At 43.8% G+C, this 17,300-nt stretch overlaps 1 protein-coding gene across 4 annotated transcripts in view; it reads right to left on the reverse strand.

Moving 5' to 3' along the window:
* AK7 (adenylate kinase 7) overlaps positions 1-17,300 on the reverse strand; it is a 55,468-nt gene that overhangs the window by 21,031 nt on the left and 17,137 nt on the right. For 3 of the 4 annotated variants that reach the window (XM_065872048.1, XM_065872051.1, XM_065872049.1), the window contains exons 5-10: positions 14,290-14,400; positions 10,642-10,722; positions 6,481-6,569; positions 4,265-4,355; positions 3,355-3,432; positions 2,116-2,265 (exon numbers count right to left, since the gene is read on the reverse strand). In XM_065872048.1, the coding sequence (XP_065728120.1) occupies positions 2,116-2,265; positions 3,355-3,432; positions 4,265-4,355; positions 6,481-6,569; positions 10,642-10,722; positions 14,290-14,400 (600 nt within the window). The remainder of the gene's footprint in view (positions 1-2,115; positions 2,266-3,354; positions 3,433-4,264; positions 4,356-6,480; positions 6,570-10,641; positions 10,723-14,289; positions 14,401-17,300) is intronic. The other variant, XM_065872050.1, reaches the window with a different exon arrangement.

Raw genomic sequence — 17,300 nt, forward strand, 5'->3', positions numbered from 1 at the left:
ATTATTACTATCTGTCAGATGAGGCAGCCAAGGCTGTGAAGGGAGTGAGCAGGGCTACTGCAGTGGTACTGGGTAAGGTGTGGTGGACGTGAATGACCCTGTCTGCTTAGGGACAGGCTCTCTCAGGGTGATGGCAATGACCAAGATGGCGGGCAGTGGAGGGTGGCAGCGGTCAGGAGAGCATCTCTGGAGCTGAGTCTTGATGGACAGGGCTGGGCTCCGAGGTAGGCATGGTGCAGTCACCAAGGCCTGTTGTCCGGCTGTCAACTGGGCAGGTTCATGTGCCTTGTTCCACACACCACACACCAAGGGCGGATCCGTCTCCTGGGGTAAGCTCACCTCATCCGGGTACAAAACCAGAATGGTAGTTTATTCAGTTATAATGAGAAGTAGGGTTGCCACTGAACTCAGAACACTCCAAGTGCACGTGTCTGGCACATTTACCCCTCAAGGCAGACACGTTTAGAAAGTAGCTTGATGAGCTTTGATCAGACCAAGGAGAGTTAGATGGATGGACTGTTGTATGGTATTAGGTCAAGGTGATTGGATGCACCTGTCTCTGCACAGGGATGACTTTGCCTTGCTAAAGGAACTGGAGTTGTGGAGGCCCTTGGCTTGAGGCTCCATCTTGCTGGATGTCGCTGGTGTGGCACTGTCTACGTTGTCCTTGCTCCTGTTTCCTGTTCTATGCTGCCAAGCTGACCAATGCCCCCAGGGATGGATAGACTCAGTTTAATTTTTAGATATGCTTACTCCTTCTATCATGTCCTGTCCAGTTTTGCTAATCAGGAACCGTATGGTCTCTTTAAGGTGTCTTGTCCCATCTCTACTCTGACTGGGTGTTGTTTTACGTTGACCCACAAACGACAATACTAGTCTAACCTCTCAGGTTGCTCTGTACCTCAGGACAGCCTCCAAGTAGAGCCGTCGTGGGTGTCTCAGATGCTTAAAAGGATCATTGTTTCTTTTTATTTTTTAATTTTTAAAAAAACTTTTTGGCTGTGCCACACAGCATGTGGGATCTTAGTTCCCCAGTGAGGCATCAAACCCACGCCCCCTACAGTGGAAGCGCTGGAAGCGCAGAGTCTTAACCACTGAACCACCAGGGAAGTCTCCAATCATTGTTTCTTTTGTAAAGTGGCGCATCTTCTACTGATTCTCAACAAGGCATGCTTTACAGGAGAACACTGTTCTTAGGATACAATGGCAACTCTACTTGCTTTTATGCAGTATTTCCATGCACGATGGCAATTCAACTGTGATGGCACCTGTCACTCATAGACTATAGCTTTCAAAATGCCTTCTCATGTCACATTTACTCTCATCTTTGGAATGCCTCCCTGGGATAAATCCAAAGATGTGGGCAAGTGATGCATTTACCTGATTTCAGAGACGGGTGTGTGGAGGCTCCCATAGTAAGGCCATTCTAGCTAAGTTGGCATCTTAGCTAATTTGAATCCCTGACTAGCTGTGTGACCTTGAAGAAATTGCTCCATCTTCTGAGCCTTGGCTTCCTCGTCTATATATGTAGATAAGAATATCTATGAAAAGTTGTGGTGATTAAAATGACTGGCAAATCCCGTGGCCAACAAGAAAAGATCAGAGTAATCATCAGACGTCCCCACCTCCTACCTACCCTTTTCCAGATGTATACCCGGGGTGAAACAGGCAGACCAGTAAGGTACCAGACATTTTCCCCTATAGGGACAACTCTGTGACCATCGGTCTGGGGCTTCCTATCATGTTCAATTTGTGTCTAGCATAACAACCATCTCTGTCAACTTAAAAATTTTTAATATTCAATTGGCAAGTATCACTAGAATATAGAGGTAGATTTTTTTGGCCTGGGCAATAGGTCAAATTTGAAAAAGAACTTGAGGGAATTCCCTGGCGGTCCAGTGGTTAGGACTCCACGCTTTCACTGCAGGGGGCACGGGTTTGATCCCTGGTTGGGGAATTAGGATCCCGCAAGCTGCGTGGTGTGGCCAAAAAAAAAAAGAACTTGAATTTAGAAATTCAGACATTTGAAAAAGTACTTTCATTGGTGTAATTACACCCAAAGTTTCGTTTACTTTGCTTAAATCAGAAGCTTACACAGGAAGTGGTTATAGTTACCAATAATCTTCTGCTTTGCTTGTACTCTTTGAGGATACTGTTGATATTTTCCACAAATCCTGCTTGGGCGAACCATCGAATGTTAAAATTTTCCTTCACAAAGAGTGTCTCCATTCTCAAATTGACCAGTAAATGGTCAATATCTTCTTGCTAAGAGATAAAGGAACATTAGAGATTTGTCCTTTTTTTTTTTTCCACTTGAGAGTTATAACAAACCCAAATCACTGAAGTTACTGAAGAAAAAAATATGAACACATTCACTAAACATGGCTGTCAACTAAGGCAGCTCTAAGTTTTGACAGAGCACCTGCTGTGAGACTCTGTGACCCTAAACTTCCCTCACATCTGCTCTCTTGTGACGGGCAGCATCCTGGCTGGTACAGTGACACAAGCAACTCAAAGAGTAGGGAGATACTAGAAGCCCAAGTGGAAGGTTTCCTTCTTCCTTTTTTTTTTTTTTTTTACAAATTTTAATACTACCTATTTTTTGAGTAGTGCAATCACACGGTTCAAAATCCAAAAGAACAAAAAGTATAGGGGAAACTTATACACACTACCATATATAAAATAGATAACCAACAAGGTTATCTTCCCTGTGTATAGCACAGGGAACTCTACTCAGTATTTTGTAATAACCTATAAGGGAAAAGAATCTGGAAAAATATATATATATATGTATAACTGAATCACTTTGCTGTACACCTGACACTAACACAACACTGGAAATCAACTATACTTCAGTTAAAAAGAAAAGTAGAGGGGAAAGCACTCCCTTTGGTCCCCATCACCACCCACCCAGTTCTGCTCCTCAGAGGCAACCAATGATATCAGTTCTTTCAGAAACATGTTCCAATGCACCGTTTTGTTGCAATTTATTCCTAAAAATATTATATTCTAAAACAAGCTGGAGGAATGCACCGTATGACTAAAACTGTACTTTCATTGCTGCTGTGATGGAATCAGAAATTCAGCCTCCTGTTTGAATTTTTGAAAGAGGCCAAAGAGAGCAACACTCAGTGTTTGTATTTTCTGACCACAACCTCTGAGGGTTTTTCCAAAAAAGAAAAAACAAAAACCAACAGGCTCACAGAGGTGAAGAGGAAGTTGCGATAGCTAAGACGGCCAGCTGTGCAGGAGGTGGTGAAATGAACTTGGAAGCCAGGTCTTCTGACTCCAAATCCCTCAAGAACCAACACCTTTAGGACAGGAGTAGAAAAAAAGAATCTCTTATATACTAACTGTTAAGTCCTTGGTTAGGAAAGCATTTTCTTTGGGTACTTTCTGGATTTTCCCAGGGCCAGTACTTTTACTGATGCACTGTTAGAGAAACATAGAAATATTATTTGGTTGACCTGTAAGATTTCAATATAAAATTTCTCAAATGAATATAAACATAACTGAATACAAAAAAAAAAAATTTGCAAAGCAACGGGGGGAGAGCACTGAGGGTATTCACTGGTGTATTTTTTCCACACGTGGTTAAAGAGCACAGAGATGAATAAGGCCCGATCTCTGCCCTCAGGGAGCCCCCAGTCTGAAAAGGGAGAGACAGACGCTTGTGTGTATTGTCTGATCTAGGCGTCTGGAAAAGAGGGCCTTGCCCATGGCGGAGGCGGGATGGAGCCAGGAGGGTGCAGAGGAAGATGTCTGAGCCGAATCTTAAGAATTAGTAGGGGTGGCCAAGGAAAGGGCGAGAGAAGGCCGCACTGGCTGGGCCAGCTGGGCCATAAGGTGATAGGTGGCTTTAGCCAGAGCAGCCCAGATAGGAAAGGGGGCCCTCAGAGACCCAGAGCTCCTGGAAGCCGCCAGTAGGTTTGGTGAACTTGACCATATTAGTACTTTGGGGAACAATTCACAGATAGATTTTAGTATCGCAGTCTGTGATTTGTGTGTGTGTGAGTCCTACAGTGGACTTTTTTTGCTCCCCTCTGTGCATATACCGGAGAAAAAACCACTGTGGTTGTAATTTCCCAATACATATACTGCAGATACAAATAGCAAGCTTGGGTTTAAGGATATTGTATCTTAGGAGTCCGCAGTCTTGTTAGCACTCCTGATTCCATAATTATAATACTTTGGCGGGGTGGGGGGGGTGGGTAAAATGATTTAAGAGATGCCATCCAGTCTGACTGGGACGACATGGCTATACCTTGACAAAGTCTTCCAGAGTATGAACTGACTCGTCCACAGCCACCAGGTAACGGAACTTTGGCACGTGGTCTATGATGTTCTGTATCACTCTGCAGACCGCCAGGGAACATCGCCCCCAGAGGGAATAAACAAAGGAGATATAGTAAATAGAATTCAGTGGATGCCACCCCCACGGACCAGATGCCAGGTTTGGTGATTTAGCAATTATCTTATTTTCCAACAAGGTCAGGGTTGGGATGGTGGTTCCCACTCTACAGTGAAGGAAGCTGGTAAAGCATTAAGTGACATTTCTTGGGCAGAAGAGCTAATGAGAAGGTAGAAGGGCAGGGATTGGAAGCCAGGTCCACCTGGCTCCAGATTCGCCCCAGGTACAAGAGTAGCTGAGCCCCAACAGGACTTGCGTTGATGAAGTCCGCTTGCCCAGTGGCTCATTAAAGTCCCCAAACAATGCTTTGGGGAAGGTGTTTCACAAAGTAAAACACAGATTCACAGAAGCTGTGGCTCCTTAAGTCACATAGCACGGAGTGGCTTAGATTTCCTACCCTGGATTAATTATGAATGATGGCCAACATGTCTGAGGGCTTAACTCCATCAGGCCTGTGCTCTGGGCTTTCCAGGTGTTACCCCATGGAATTCTCAGAACAACCCTCTCAGGTAAGGCTATTATCATCCGCATCTCACAAATGAGAAAATCAGACCCAAAGGGGTTAAGCAACTTCCCCAAGTTCACACAGCTAGTGAGGGGCAGAACAGGGATTTGAATACGGATGAAAAAATTTCCAGAGAAACAATAGTGAATGGAAAACCGTCACAAGACTGTAGATTCTACCTCCATCTCAGCTTCCTTTTCAGTCAAACGAAAATAAAACAAACGCACCTGCCTAAATATCCATTTCATATTTGTTTTATATTAATTTCACAGAACATTTTCTCTTGTAGCTTCTTTCTTTGTTAAATAGTTGACAGTCTTCAAGAAACTTGTTGGAAAAAAATGCTACCGCAAGGGCCCCCGAGTCCTTGTGTAATGGGAATAATTTAATGAATTTAATAATGTAAGATTCTTTCACAACTTTAAAACCTGATAATGTAATCATGTAAAATCTCTGCAGGAAAAAAGGGTCCGTGTCAGCCCTGCTGTGTCCAGTGTCAGTGTTGGCTGGAGCAGATCTAGGTTTTTTTGTTTTTTTTTTTTTTGCGGTACGCGGGCCTCTCACTGCTATGGCCTCTCCCGCTGCAGAGCACAGGCTCCAGACGCACAGGCTCAGTGGCCACGGCTCACAGGCCCAGCCGCTCCGCGGCACGTGGGATCCTCCCGGACCGGGGCACGAACCCGCGTCCCCTGCATCGGCAGGCGGACTCTCAACCACTGCGCCACCAGGGAAGCCCAGATCTAGGTTTTATGTAGAGTCTGAAGCTCAGACAACTTAGGGAATCCCTCTTTGAGAACAATAATAAAAATGAAGTTCAGGGTCGTGGAAGGGACCCATGCAGGGGAGGGTCTTGAAGTTTAAGCTTCCTTATTTCCCAGTAAATCTGTAAATCTGCTTGGGATTGAGACTAATTTAATAGTGGCTGGTGGATGAGAGAAAGAGGGGGTATCTAGAAACCAGAAAGAATCTCAGAGAGGCGCTGCTCCCTCCTGTGGGGTGAGCCGAGGGGTTGACAGAATAAAGTCCCTGGAACTCGAAATGTACAAGCAATGAACTGCAAACAAAGTGAACCCTATCTTTGACTTAGTGTTTAAGTCAGTGTCTGCAAAGAAGGAGAAGGGGACCTCGGGATACTCCGTGACTCTGAAAAACACGTGTTACCATCACTTAACAATTGCCAAAAAAAAAGAAAAAAAGCTTCTGGTTATAGTTCACAAATTTCTGGAATTTAAGTTGGTGGGCTGGACATATCAATCTCACCTGGGACAAAGGACCAGGTCCCCAGAACGCATATAAGGAGTTCTTTTCCCAAACTGGAAGACGTGCTATTCTGCTGGCAAGGTTTCTAAAAGGTGAACTTGAACTTGCTATCAGAAGTGTGGAGCTTTTAGGTGATGGACACAGTTTCATCAGATGCAAAGTGGAGATGATAAAAGTACCTTCTGCTTAGGGTCGTTGTGAAGAAGAAATACAATAATACACGTGGGGGTCTTAGCACTCGGTAAGAAACAAACACGGTAGTCAGCTAATTCTTGGGAAGTCGTATATCTGGTAGAATACTTACCCTGCTAGATCAAGAACATGAATTGCTGGAATTACATTTGTTCCATCTCCAAAAACTGGTAATGCAGGGACCTCACCCGACCAAGCTAGCTAAAGGAAAGAAAAGCAAAAGCATATTTTCCCCAGTTATGTGTGCCTGACTGTTACAGCTCACAGACAGAGCCATAGTCAGAGGCACCCAAAAAGATCTATCTATCCGATGAAATAATAGCTTCAAGATGTTTTGTAAATCAGTTCTGATGAGATTTAGTTGCTGATGAAATCCTATTAAGAGAAATAAAGTGCAACCTCAGGGCCGAAATACTTTTCAAGAAATCATAATCTCATCAGCTGTCTTTAGTGGTCATCTGCATAGAAAGAAAATTCTTTAGTATGCATGGTGTCTTTAATTCTCACAAAAGTGAGAATTAAAATTTAAAATTACCCCCACTGGCTGGGGGTAATTATCGTCAGTTTGTAGATGAAATGCTTAGTGCATAAAGTATCCTCCAGGACGTTACACTTCCAACGAGTCCCTTTGACTGGATTTGAACCCTGATCTTCAGAGTCCAGATCTTTGTCTTTTCCCTTCATTAAATATTTCAGTAAATAAATAGATAGTCTAGGTACTGTTTAACTGTCATGTACTAGATGATTTTATATCACTTTTCAAGAGTGAAAGAGGTAGGGGTGGGGGCCACAGCAGACCACTGGATCTTGTAAGATATTTTGGACTTGGGGAAACCCTTGAAGGGTTTTAAGCAGGGAAGTGACATCACTGGATTTGCTTTGGTTGCCTTGTGAAGGGATGATGAGAAGTAAGAGTTTAAATGAAGAGACGGAGGTCATGACAGGTGAGGACAAGAGAGGGTTTTTCCTAGCCTTTGGGTGGGGAGTTGGAGGTGCTGGGTTGGAGAGAAGGGAGATATTGGGGAGGTCGTCTCTAGAGGACTTGGGGATCTTGTGATGGATGAGAAAGAGGAAGGAGTTGGGTTCTGATTGGTGCAGCTGGGTGGGAGGTGGTCCAATTTCCTGAGGTGGGGCCCTGGAGGAGCTGCAGGTACGGGGGTCATTGTCCATGTAGTTTGGATTTGTGAAAACATCCAAGTTGAGGTGATGTATCTGCAGAGTGATAACTAAGGAGAGGGAGTCCCGCTGGAGACTGATGTTTGAGAGTCATTGGCACCAGTCATGGGACTGAACAGCCCAACCCAGGGAGAGAGTGGAGATGGAGAAGACAAGAGGGTCCCGGGCAGAGGCCTGGAAGGTCAGCATCCGGTGGTCAGGTAGGTAAAAATTAGATGAGCACGGGCAAAGAGAAAGAGCTTTCTTTAGCTCATCTTCTTCAGCTGTCATATCTCTTGTATTAAAAAACCAACCAGCCAACGCTTTCCTGAAACTTCTTTTTCTAGCTCCTGCCTTCTTTTTCTGCCCCATTTTACAGTAAAATCTCTCAGAATGCTCCTCTGTTCTCACCATCTCCACTTCCTCTCTTCGTGCTCCCTCCTTGAACCTACTCCTATCAGGCTTTTGTTCTACCCGATTCCAAAAATATCCAGATCAATCCTCCGGTCTCATCTTACTTGATTATCTGCCGTGTGTGATATGGTTGGTCATTATTTCATTTTAGAAACACTTTTTTCACGTGTCTTTTTCCACACTCCCCTCTTGGTTCACTGGGAACTCCTCAGCTGCCTTTCCCGACTCCCTCCCATATCCTTGTAAATCTCCAAATAAAGGAGTGTCCCAGGACTCAGTCCTCAGACCTCTTCTCTACTCCATACTCATTCTCTAGGTGATGTCATCCAGTCTTGTGGTTTTAAATTCCACCCATATGCTGATGGCTTCCAAGGTTATAACTCTAGTCCTGACTACCTCCATAATCTCCAAACACACCTCCCACCTTCCAGTGCAACGTCCAACTCCCTCCCTGCTGAGTATCGATACTTGGATGTCAGCCATCTCAAACTCAACGTGTCTAAGCTAAGATCCTGCACTTCCCACTGATTGCATACCTCGCCCTAATCTGTCCCTTCCCAGTTTTCCCCATCTCAGTAAACGGCAACTCCCTACTTCTGGTTACTTGCACCAAAATCCTTAAAGTCATTTTTACTTTCTTTCTGTCACCCTTACATCCAAGCTTGGAGCCAATCCCATTGGCTTCATCTTCAAAACATTCCAAATCCCAACATCTTCAGTGTCTCCACCATTTCCACCCAGGTCTTAGGTACTACCCTGCTCTTGGCCCCCTACAGTACATTCTCAACTCAGCAGAAGAACAGCGTTATCCTTGAAAACTTAAGACAGATTAGGCCACTTCTGTGCTCAAAATAGTCTGTTTCCCAACCCACTCAGAATAAAAGCCCAAACCCTCACAATGGGCTACAAAGCTGGGATCCATCTGACTCCTCCATCACCTCTTTGACTCCATCACCCCCCATCCTCCAGCACTTTCAGCCACATTGGTCTTCTTGCTGCTCCTTAACCCAGCCAGCACGTTTCTGCCTTGGTTCTTTTTTTTTTGGTACGCCAGCCTCTCATTGTTGTGGCCTCTCCCATTGTGGAGCACAGGCTCCGGACGCGCAGGCTCAGCGGCCACGGCTCACGGGCCCAGCCGCTCCGTGGCATGTGGGATCTTCCCGGACCGGGGCACGAACCCGTGTCCCCTGCATCGGCAGGCGGACTCTCAACCACTGCACCACCAGGGAAGCCCCTGCCTTGGTTCTTTGCACTTGCAGGGCCCACTGCCTTTCCCCAGGAAGCCACTTAGCTGGCTCCCCATTGCCTTTCACTGTCTGCTCAAATGTCACATCATTAGAAAGGCCTTCCTCACATGAAAAGATGCTCAACTAATTACTAGAGAAATGCAAATCAAAACTACAATGAGGTACCACCTCACACTGGTCAGAATGGCCATCATTAAAAAGTCTACATATAACAAATGCTGGAAAGCGTGTGGAGGAAAGGGAACCCTCCTACACTGTTGGTGGGAATGTAAATGGGTGCAGCCACTATGGAAAACAGTACGGAGGCTCCTCAAAAAACTAAAAGTAGAGTTGCCATATGATCCAGCAATCCTGGGCATATATCCAGACAAAACTATTACTCAAAAAGATACATGCGCCCCTATGTTTATAGCAGCACTATTCACAATAGCCACGACGTGGAAACAACCTCAATGTCCATCGATAGATGAATGAATAAAGATGTGCGACATATATACAATGGAATACTACTCAGGCATGAAAAAGAATGCAACAATGCCGTTTGCAGCAACATGGATGGACCTAGAGATGATCGTACTAAGCGGAGTAAGTCGGAAAGGGAAGGACAAACACCGTATGACATCACTTACGTGTGGAATCTAAAACATGACACAAATGAACTTATCTACGAAACAGAAACAGACTCACAGACATAGAGAACAGATTTGTGGTTGCCAAGGGAGAGGAGGCATGTGGGAGGGATGGAGTGGGAGTTTGGAATTAGCAGATGCAAACTATTATATGCAGAATGGATAAACAACAAGGTCCCACCGTATAGCACAGGAAACTAGATTCAATATCTGGTGATTAACCATAATGGAAAAGAATATGAAAAAGAATATCTATATATATATCAGAATCACTGTGCTGTACAGCAGAAATTGACACAACATTGTAAATCAACTATACTACAGTAAAATAAATATAAAAATAAAATAAAGTAAAAAAAGAAAGGCCTTCCTCAACCATCACATAAAGACATGTTAACCCCCCAACCCTAGCCCCACATGCTCTATCTACCTTTCTCTGCTTCATTGTTTTCCAGATTATTTTTCAACATCTGAAATACTCTGTTTACTGGCTAACTTGTTCATTATCTATCGCTCTTCTTCTCCACCCACTAGAATGTAAGCTCCACAAGGGCAGGGACTTTATCATGTTGTGTTCCCAGTATCTACAATGGTTTCTGGTACATGGTAGGCACTGGATCAACATTTGCCTCATGAATGAAAGGAGATCCATTTTTTCCTTTATTATTCTGAGTGTGGGAAATACAAGAAAAAGAGGTAGTTATGTTGGACATCCATATTTTCCTTAACTTTCTGCTATTAAATGCGCCTAGCCAGTACATAACCTTCGAATTGTGTAACCTTAGTGTAAAACACTTTAAAAAAGTTATAGTCATGGAAAAGTCATACCTTAAAGAAAGCATGTAAGATGCCTCCTTCCATTCCATACTGAAGTCCGGCAGCAACTACGTAAGTGGCAAATTTTCTGACCTATTAGATAAAATACAAGAAAAAAGCTAAATATATTATTATGAACCACGTTGAGTCAGATTATTTTTAATGATTATTTTAAATGAGCACTTCAGTAAGTCTCATCACCTCTTTCAAGCTCCTAATGTACTGTTTAGGACAAAAAAAGTATCTCTTAAAAGGCAGGGAACTCAACCCCACTGACCACTATTAAAATTTAATTGGGACTCAATTAAATGAAAGCCAGAGTTTATTATTGTGAAGACTTACCACCTTTAAGTGCTATGCCGGGCACCGAAAGGCAAAGGAAGATGTAAAAATCTGTCCATCCATGATGGTCTTTAATTACCGAGTAGGGGAGGGGGCATACATAGAACCAAGGAATTTCGTGATGGGCCTTAATATAGGATTTTAATAGACATGGAGTTCCCTTCATCCGGGAGGAGTAATTTAGGTGCTGGGAGAATTTGCCTCAATACTCAACTATTTTTTACTGTCATCGAGGTACTAGCAGCTACGCTGTGTAGAAACAGGCTTTTTGGCATGTTGAAAAGCTTAAGGCAGAGGTAATACTTAGGGATACCTGGGCACTGATTCTCTTCCTCTGATGCTCTCCACTCTCATAATCCAATAACCACGTGGCTTTGATGATGTTTAACGTAACAATCCAGAGAGACTCATGCAATGGTTGGTGCAATTTTTTCTGTATTGCTAATGCGAGGTCCAAGTATAAAAGGTGCAATGACCCACAGAGATCTGTTTAGGTTCCGTTAAACACTTGACTCATGAGCCGTCCCACTTGAGATGTTTAATCTTTGGTTAATTACATTGGGGATCTAATCTAACCCGAGACAGTATGATTTGTGAGCATATGTGTGTGCTCTGACTGGCCTCTTCTTGCTAATTCTTCATCCAATTAGAACGCTGTAGTTGGTGTCAGAAGTAGAATTATCAATACAGACACCCTCCATCACCACTGTGATTCGATTTGGGAAGGTTGGATGTTGGTAAGTTGAAGACATAATCATGAACTGAGGATGGAACCCAAGTAGAGACCAGAAAATCCCGCCCCCCCACACACACCCTCATCCCTGATATGAGAGAACTGGGGTCTCTGAGTGAGCTTTTTGAGGAGGAACCATATCATCATAATTGATCTACATTCCTGTACATCTGGACGAGTGGATAAGAGAGGCAAGGACAAGGTGACCCAGTCCCCTGGTTTTTCCTACCTGTCCTAGGGAAAGTGATAAGTGAAAATGCCCCAAAGGATTTAAAAAGCCTATGAACTTGCCTCAAAAACTAAACTGGTCCACCTTCTTGTGTTTATAATATAGCATGTAAATATAAATGTGATTACTGCAGATGTGGTGACAGTTGATGAACACTGGACAACCAGCCCCAGGAGGGCAGAGACCACGTCTGTTTTGTTCACAGCTGTGAGGCCAGCTCTTAGCCACAGTGCCTGTTACATAGCAAGATCTTAACGGATATGAGCTAAATGATTCCTTCCAAGGTTCTACCTATTTGATGAAAAACACTAGGTTACAGAAGGGTTATTAAGATGACCAAGTTGGCCAGATCAACCTTATCTTATTAATTTTTCAGAAAAGAGTGATTAGGAAAGCTTGGGATTAAAAAAAAATTCTTTTTGAAATTAAATTTTGATCGTATAATTTAGAGCATGGGACATACTTAACGTTTTTATGATAAAAAAAGATATTAAGATGACACTATTTCTGTATTTAATTAAATTTATTTATTTATTTTGGCTGTGCCACACAGCTTGTGGGATCTTAGTTCCCAGACCAGGGATCAAACCCGTGGACGCTGCAATGGAATTGCAGAGTCCTAACCACTGGACTACCAGGGAATTCCTTATTTCTCCATTTTAGACTATCATTCACATCTACTATTTTTGCATGTGTGATCATGCCTTCTCAATCGGTGAATTTGAAATAAATGATCAAGAAAGCATGAATTTTATATTTGGGGCAATGTTCAAAGTTTAATAAAATAATATAGTTGTAGGATTTGGAGTTGGAAGAAATTTAGATTTTCTAGTCTAACCCCTTTATTTTACTTATTTGACTCCAAAAGTTGAATGACTTGGCTAAGGTCATAAGTTAATGGGTAGAAAAGGGACTAAAATGCCTAATCCCATGTTTTTTCCTTCAAATATTTTATACTCACAGTGTTTGTATTGCCAAGTAAAACAAAAAAAATTTAAATAAAATAAAAACATTTACTAGTAGGACAGAATTCAAGGACCAAGTTCCTACTGTAATATCCTCTGAGACCACTAGGTGTCATCTTAGAACTATCATTACATATCACTACCGTAGGTCTTCCGATAACGGGAAAAATGCAGTGGATGGAACCTTTAGAGGTTTAGGGGTTCTGTATAAATTCTACCTAAGTTAAATGAGGATGATAGCACTTAATTCACAGAATTGTGAGGATTACATATGAGATATAGGAGGATTACATGAGGTACTGTAAGTAATACATCTGGTGCAGTGCCTGGTACATGGTAAGCAAGCCCTCAATAATTTTTAGTTGTTACTACTTATTCATCACCAGGGCATTCCTGTCATCTATCTTGATTAAAGAGAAATAAAACAATTTTATAATATATGGATTTCAAAATGATAACTTTTGCTGCTACAGAAGGCTAATAAGCTATTCTTTTTGTTTACGTGAACTTCCCAGCTAGAGGTGTGTCAGTAATCAGTGACACGGATGTGTCAGGATCAACTCTACTGAATGACGGAGTTTTGGAGTCAGGAGAAAATAAGAACAAAACCCACAGGCTTTGGTATCTGACGGATCCAGGTTTGAGTCCCAGCTCTGCTCTTTCCCACAGTGTCTGCATCTGTGAAAAGGGAATAATTATGTATGTACACGAGACAGTTGCTGCAAGGAGTAGATCAGGCGAGGCTAACGGTGCGCAGCAAATGCTAACTATGCGACCTTGAGCGAGTTACTTAACCTCTGGAAGTTTCCGTCTCCTTGTTTGTAAGATGAAGTTTATTTTTATTTATTTATTTAGGCTGCTCGGCTTGTGGGATTTTAGTTCCCTGACCAGGGATTGAACCCGGGCCCTCAGCAGTGAAAGCGCTGAGTCCTAATCACTGGACCAGCAGGGAATTCCTTGTAAGATGAGGTTTATATGCACTTTTCAGAGCTGCTGTAAGAAACTAATGAGATAGAGTCTGGAAGAACGGAAAATGTGGTTCCCTCTTCCCCATTCCCACTCTCAGCTTTTTGACTCTTCTGGACCAAGGGACTCTTTGGACCTACAGACCCCTTAGGAGATGAGGGCTTGAGCTCTGCTGGGGACTCCATACAAGGCTTCCATCTTAGGGGGCTGGAAAAGAACGTGGGGCAGGACCTGGGACAGTGCCTCTTGGGGGAGCCTGAAGCTTGGAGCTCTGCGGGTATAAGGACGTGGGAACTAAATACTGACGTGGGGAGCAAGCTGACATGGTACACATAGAGTATGTGGAACAGTCCTGACCATGTGCATTGTAAGCTGCTTCCAAAAGAGCTTTTCTTACCCTAAAGGTTCTACTATTCGAGACTTACCTTTTTCCCAAACTTGAGAACCAATTTTTCAGCATTTATGTGGTCCAGAAAATTAGGATGGTGCTTTCTTCTTCGATAATCCTCTTCAGTAAATGGAATCTCAGAATCACCCTATGAGAGAGGAAAGGCCAGACTCCATGTGTTAGAGCTAAGGAAACTGCTAAGCCCACAGATGCTAGGGAGACTATGTTCCTTTAAGCTCAAATAAAGCATTCTAAAAACTACTGCTTATTTTTATAGTGATTTAATTTTCTTGAAAATGCTTTAGCTAGCCAGATTCTATCATTTAAACTTAATTTAAACAAAATAAAAAATTTAAATATCTTCTTTTATTTTGTTGAGACAGTGACATGTTGTCACTGTGATTCCATAAAGGCATTAAAAAACCCATTTCTTAATAGCTCTTGCGATGTGTGTAGTTTCTTTTTTTTTTAATGTGTCTTTTAAAAAATGTTTTTAGTTCTTTTATTTATTTATAATTAAGTAATTAATTTATTTTTGGCTGTGTTGGGTCTTCCTTGCTGCACGCGGGCTTTCTCTAGTTGCGGAGAGAGGGGGCTACTCTTCGCTGTGGTGCACGGGCTTCTCATTGCAGTGGCTTCTCTTGTTGCGGAGCACGGGCTCTAGGTGCTCGGGCTTCAGTAGTTGTGGCACACAGGCTTAGCTGCTCCGCGGCATGTGGGATCTTCCAGAACCAGGGTTCGATCCCGTGTCCCCTGCATTGGCAGGCGGATTCTTAACCACTGTGCCACCAGGGAAGCCCTCATTTTTTAAACCTAAATTATGTGTGTTTTTTCTCTTTTCCACATTGCCTCTTTCCCTAAAATTCATCCCACATTAATGAGAACATACCATGTGCAAGTTTCTGTCTCAGGCCTTAAAAGCTGTCTTCATCGGATAAGATATCAGTTTGCGGGCTTCCCTGGTGGCGCAGTGGTTAAGAATCCGCCTGCCAATGCAGGGGACACGGGTTCGTGCCCCGGTCCGGGAAGATCCCACATGCCGCAGAGCGGCTGGGCCCGTGAGCCGTGGCCGCTGAGCCTGCGCGTCCGGAGCCTGTGCTCCGCAAGGGGAGAGGCCACAGCAGTGAGAGGCCTGTGTACCGCAAAAAAAAAAAAAAAAAAAAGATATCAGTTTGCCCTAAGAATCAGGAAAGAGAAAGAAAAATATATCCCTGTACTGAGCTGTTCATCACTCAGTCTCTCCACAACTCACCCTGCTGTACACTCCTCTCATGGAAGAACAATTAAATAAAAACTTCCTGGAGAATCAAAGGGAGAAACTGAGATCCATGATACAGAGTGATTTCCCCCAAATCCATCCAGATTTAGAGGTCCTATTTGGAGTAGGATTTCTAAAATATACAGTCCAGTCAGGAGCCTTTCAATCACATCACATTGGTATAAGTTAAATAACCAGCCCAAAGCATCTGAGTCCAGGGCTTACATGAAATTAATCAGAGAGGCAGAAGAAACACAAGGATGAGGACCCTGAGGTAGAACAATCATTGCAGATTTGAGAAATGGGAAGAAGGGCTGAAATGACTGGAGCCAAGCTGGGGATTGGTAGAGGAGGAGGTAGGTAATGCCAGGGGACTTCCCTGGTAGTGCAGTGTTTAAGACCCCACGCTCCCAATGCAGGGGGCCTGGGTTCGATCCCTGGTCAGGGAACTAGATCCCTCATGCCACAACTAAAGATCCCACGTGCCGCAACTAAGACCCAGCACAGCCAAATAAATAAATAAATATTTAAAATAAAAACCTTTTAAAAAAAAAAAGGGTATGCCATGCCAGGTTGCCAGGGTTTGTGGACCATGTAAAGGAGTTTAGATTCATTCTAGGAGCGTAGAAGGGTCTTAAGCATTTTAAGCAGGACTATAACACAATGTGAATTATATTTTATTTTACTTATTTATTTGGCTGTGTTGGGTCTTTCTCTAGTTGCAGTGAGCGGGGGCTACTCTTCGCTGCGGTGCATGGGCTTCTCACTGTGGTGGCTTCTCCCGTTGTGGAGCACGGGCTCCAGGCACGCGGGTTTCAGCAGTTGCAGTGCATGGGCTCAGTAGTTGCAGCACGCGGGCTCTAGGGAGTGCGGACTTCAGTAGTTGTGGTGCACAGGCTTAGTTGCTCCGTGGCATGTGGGATCTGCCCGGACCAGGGAAAGAACCCGTGTCCCCTGATTTAGCAGGCGGACTCTTAACCACTGCGCCACCAGGGAAATCCCTGAATTATATTTTAACAAGATCACTTAAGCTGTTTGTTGGAGATTGGACTGAAAGGAGGCAATGGACCATTTGAATTAATTAGGATTTTTTCCCCTGGAGCTGGGGATAGAGACTTCCTTCCCTGGGTCTCGTGGGCAGCGTGGACACCTGAACAAATCAGGACTCTGATGGGAAGACAGGAGGATGGCTATTTGACCGGAAAACAGCAGCATCTACCCCAATCTAGTATTCACTTTTCTCTTTTGAGTTGCATTGTGAAGTCATGACTTTTCACAAGCTCAGCTGACTTCAGTGAACCATGAAGTATCAGTCAGGGTCCTAGCATGAAATGGCACACTCAATGTGGGTAATTTGAGGAGGGTTTAATAATAGGACTATTTACAAAGATGTGGGCAGGTATAGGGAAATCACATACCCTGGAGTCAGTAACAGGGTGCTCTGGACCACTCGAAGGTCCCAGAGTATAGAGGGCGCAAGCGATAATTAGGACCTGGGGGTGAGCAGTGTGGGGAGGGCTGCCTGGCAGGAGCAGTGACTTTGGTTGAAGGACTCAGCCGGCCAGTAGCAACTGGGCAGAAAGGAGTTGGAGGGGTAGTACCGTGACCTCACTCTTTTCATTTTCCCCACCTTCACTGGCGCCTCCCACTGGCCAAACCCAATGGGAAGCAGAGGGCAAGGTTGCTTGCCAATCTAGACGCGAGGTCAGGGCTGGGTGATCACCCCTGCCTCTAGAAGTGGGTACGTGATCCCAGGTCTGGCCAATCAGAGCTCTACATTTCCCTGGCCA

This window comes from Phocoena phocoena, chromosome 2 (genome assembly GCF_963924675.1).
Source record: "Phocoena phocoena chromosome 2, mPhoPho1.1, whole genome shotgun sequence".
NCBI lineage: Eukaryota > Metazoa > Chordata > Mammalia > Artiodactyla > Phocoenidae > Phocoena > Phocoena phocoena.